The 5000-nt window shown below is 29.9% G+C and overlaps 1 protein-coding gene across 2 annotated transcripts in view; it reads right to left on the reverse strand.

Moving 5' to 3' along the window:
* The window catches only part of inpp5a (inositol polyphosphate-5-phosphatase A), a 187527-nt gene that overhangs the window by 16889 nt on the left and 165638 nt on the right, over positions 1–5000 (reverse strand). The window contains exon 13 of one of the 2 annotated variants that reach the window (XM_079439462.1): positions 3046–3160. The exons of the other annotated variant lie outside the window; for it this stretch is intronic. Coding sequence (XP_079295588.1) covers positions 3142–3160 — 19 coding nt within the window. The 3' untranslated portion in view covers positions 3046–3141. Of the gene's footprint in view, positions 1–3045; positions 3161–5000 lie in introns of those variants that run through there. 2 annotated transcript variants of the gene reach the window in all.

Here is a 5000-nt window from a genome sequence, read left to right on the forward strand (position 1 = left end):
AAAGATCAGTATCTAGCTGGTTAGATATTAATAAAATATATTTTTGCCAAAGAAATTTCCATGATTTCTCCAGGCATACATATCAAAATGATCTGATATTCCCAGTATGAATGAAACTTCAGACTCAAAAGGGCAGATTTTAAATTTTATATAAAAACACAATTTTTTTTAATACTTCTGGATGCAGTGGCAATTGAAAGTCATATGACAATATTTGGAATAAATTCAAATTTTAATTAGGGCTGTAAAGCGATTACAATTTTTAATCTAATTAACCGCAAATTAATCGTACATCATATTATTATTATACAGTATATTGTGCCCTATTTTTACAGATTTGGTCTGCGTGTACGTCTGGGGCAGGGCAAATGCGTTAATAATTTAACCTTAATTAATCTAATAAACGCATTAAATCTCCAACACTAATTTTAATATAAAAATCTAATTTGTATACATATTTCTGGATGCCCTGGCATTCGGATGTCATTCAACAATATCTGGAATAGATGTACATTTTAATATTACATTTTTAAAACATTTCTGGATGCACTAGCATTTGAGTGTCAGGTAAAACATTTGAAATGATTTATTTTTCAAATAAAGATGTGGAAAACCTGCTTAAATGGCATTTCTGACAATACGGCAGCTATTTTGTGTTTTTTGGAAGAAAACCGTTCCAAAAGAAGTCAAAACCGGGCAATCAGACACAAACAATGACGAAGGAGAAATATCAGCACTCGTGTCCGATCCAATTAGTGGACCGGAACTAACGACGGTATAATGATGTCATCTTCACATACAGATACAGGCATGCGACGGAAATTAATGGAAATGAGCCGTTTGCACTCAAATAAGAAATGAAACACACTGAAGCATGCCTAGTTTAATCTGAATGAAGTAAACACTAAGAGAAACATTAAAAAGTGCACTGGCAAAACAATACCATGCTTTTTCAAAAGAATGTTACTTTACAGCACTGGCCAGAATGATTAAACACTAGTATCTCCAGCAGCTAAAAGGGGTTTGAAGTCAGTTATTTCTATCTTCTGCTGTAGTGTGTCAGAAGGAAATATCAGTGTTTGCCATTAATTGTAATAATCCAGTGATTTTAGAGATGTGATCTGATCATCATCAGTCTGTCTGGAATGACATGAAGAAACAGAACAAACTGAGACTAAATCCAGAAGAACTGTGTCTCCAAGACGCTTCAAGAAACCTCCTGCAAAGCTACAGTGCTGTTAAACGTTAGGCACTTGTGTAAAAATGCTGTAAAATGAGGAAGCTGTCAAAAATAATGTCATAAATAGATTTTCTTGATCAATTAACTTCTATTAACTAAACTAAATCAACATGTGTTGTGAGCATGCTTTGTGTTTAAAGCAGCTTTTGTCCTCGGTGCTCTTGAGCAGAGTTTCTCAGGAGCTTTGCAGGAGGTTTGCAGGAGTGTTGTAATAATTTTGGCCAGCGCTGTATCTGTCTTCATTTACAGTGAACCGCTGAGTGTAATGGTCACAGAGCCGCTGTGTTGAAGCAGGTCTCCACATCCTCACCAAACGGTGAAGAATAACTGTACATGACCTCTGACCCTTCACACGCTGACCTCACGACCCTCGAGCCGATCCGTCTAGACTCACTCACACACAGCAGCCGCTCCACTAACACACTTAGTGAAATAAATCGCATCTTCTCTCGCCGTCCTGGGGTTCAGTCTCTGCACAGAAGCTCAGAGTAAAAACCGAGCAGTGGAGCTAATGTCTGTCAGCTGATCAGACACCAGCATTCAGGGACGGATTCACTGCAAAAAACTGATTCTCTTACTTAGCATTTTTGTCTTGTTTTATTGTATTAATATCTAAACATTCTTGAATCAAGATGAATTTACTGTACAAGTAAACTTTTGTCTTATTACGTAAAATATTACATCTTGTTTTCTGTAAAAAGAAAAATTATCCAAATTGTTTGTTTTTGCTTAAAACAACCAAAAATATCTGCCAATGGGGTAAGAAAAATAATCTGGTTTAGCCTTTGAATTAGGATTATTGTTCTTACCCCATTGGCAGATATGTTTGGTTGTTTTAAGCAAAAACTAACAAAATTGAACATTTAAAAAAAAAAAATTTAGAAAACAAGATCTAATTTAATATCTTAAATAATTTTACTTGTCAAGTAAATGCATCTTGATTCAAGAATAAATCAAGTTAAATAAATGCTGTTCTTTTGAACTTTCTATTCATCTGTGAATCCTGAAAAATAAAATGCATCACAGTTTCCACAAAAATATTGTGCAGCACAACTGTGTTCAACATTAATAATAATCAGAAATGTTTGTTGAGCAGTAAATCAGTATATTATTATGATTTCTGAAGATCATGTGACACTGAAGACTGGAGTAATGATGCTGAAAATACAGCTGCAGATCACAGAAATACATTACAGTTTAACACATATTCACATAGAAAACAGCTGTTTAAATAGTAATATTTAGCAATTTTAAGTGTGGTTTTCATCAAATAAATGCAGCCTTGGTGAGATTTTTTTTCCCCCCCCAAAAAAAAAATAAAAAAAAAATTCTGACCAAACCCAAACTTTTATTTTCATGATGAAATATTATGGTATTTTGTGTGAAATTATACACTTTTTTTCCCAGCCATTCATAAACTACTGGATAAAAATTATTATATAACATCTTTTTAAGCATCACATAGAATGCAAAAAGATCAGAGAAGCTAGTGTTAGTTATTTTTTAATTATTTTTTAAAGAAAACAAGTAGTTAGTAAATTAATAGAGTGCAAGTCTAAAAGCGGAAAGTTTTTTTTTTTCAATGCAAAAAAAAAATTATTTATTTTTGATGTTTCTGGTTGCATTGGCATTTCAGGTAAAATATATTTAATTAAAAAGTTTTACTTTTCAAGATATGTTTATTTTTTTTAAGTTTTGGGAAACCATGATCCTCGCTCCTAGTGTTGCTGGTTATTGCGCCTTCAGTTGAGCTGGTGTGTGTTTCACTCATCGTCAGCGTGGCTCCAGCTTCAGCGTTGGCAGGAGCCGCTCAAATTCCACACGTCTCTGTGTGAGCGCCGGATGTGTGAAGGGTCGCGCTCAAACACACTCGCAAACACACCAGCATCAGCGCCGGAGGATCACACACATGTCCATCCGCTACAGACCACACACCAAAAACATTCAGATGAAAATCAGTTTTCTGTTTCAGGCCGCAAGAGTTTTGATCACGGGGTTAAACAGTGACGTTTAATTAATGCATCTACAATGGTGCGCTTTGACTGTTTCAGTCTCTCTCTCATGAAAATATTATAAAAGATAATAAAACAGGTAAACGTGGACACTGGTGCTGGATTAACCATCTTGATTTCTTGTTTTTAATCGAACTGCATTTTAATGAACCAAGCTATAAAAAATATATTATTAAATCTATGGTGTATGAGTGTAAGTGCAATATGAAATAAATTAACGTTCACTACATTTATATTATATATTTATTACATATTTTAACTTAACATGTTGTCGTCAGTATTTAATGTAAGTTTGAAAAACTTTTTTTTAGAAACATTTATATCATAAAAACTGAATTAAACTTAATGTTTGAGTCTTGATTAAAACAATTGCATTATAATAATTTTATTAATATTTAAATTGTTAGGATTATTTATAATTAAATAATCAATATTACGTACATATTAAATCATTACTTATTATGAATTAAACTATTGTTATAAATTAAATAAAAAAAAAATTGTAAAAACATTTATATCAAAGTTTATATAGAAACAGCCTTATATGCAAATGAACTGTTTATGTACAACTCAGTTTTTATTTTGAGAGTTGATTATTAAATATTAAATATTATGATTATTTAATATTAAATCATTAGATTATTTAATAATGATTCTGTATATATTAAAATATTTATTGATTATTATCTGATTGATGAATCCATTATTAAATAAAGTATTTTTGGTTTCCTGATGACTCGAGTGCGTCTCCATCTCCATTCATTCACCGAGCACTATAATGTTTATCTATAATGCATCCTGAAACAGTGAGTAATTATTGTTTGATGATCTGCTCTGCTCCTGCTGTGCTCTGAAAGGTCTAATTGTAAATTGGTCTGTTTGAGGACGATCCACTATGGCTTTAGCATATTAAGGCAGGAGAGAAGGGTCAGCCGCTCTCTGGAGGACCAGACAGAGAACAGGACAGTCTTTAACGCTTCAGATCAGCATCAGCACCACTTAGACCCACAGAACGGCTCAGGTTTGGAATCAATTCAATATTACTAGTCATAATAATAATTACTATTAATAATCTATTATTGTTATTAATAATTCATTATTATTATTAGTAGTAGTAGTATCAGAATTATAATTAAGAATACAATTATTATTAAACATTTTATACATTATTATTATTATTATTATTATATACAAAACTTTATAAATAAAATAATGAACATTATTATTATAAACTTCATAAATTAATATATTTATCAACTTTATAAGAAATAATTGGTATTTAAAATGGTACTCTTATTATTATTGTTAATAATTTTATAAATTAATTATAAATCATCATCATTAATTATTTAAATCAATGTTTGAAATTTGCATTGTCATTAGTAATTTTATTAATTATAAATCATCATCATTATTAATCATTCAAATCATTGTTTTAAATTTGCATTATATTATTATTTTTATAAATGAAAATAATTATAATTATTTTATATAATTATAAGAATTAATTATCATTATTATTGGTATCATAAATGTTATATAATATTATTGATAATATAAAATTCTTCAATTCATATATTTATCGACTTTATAAATATAAATCATTAAGAAATACTTGTTCTTTGAAATTCTGTTATTATTACTATTATTCTAAACTTTAAATATTAAATAATATATTTATAAATTAAATAAACTAAAATTATAAATTACTATAAACTTTACATTTAATATATTTATGAATTAATATT

The sequence above is a fragment of the Barbus barbus genome (assembly GCF_936440315.1).
Source record: "Barbus barbus genome assembly, chromosome: 18".
NCBI lineage: Eukaryota > Metazoa > Chordata > Actinopteri > Cypriniformes > Cyprinidae > Barbus > Barbus barbus.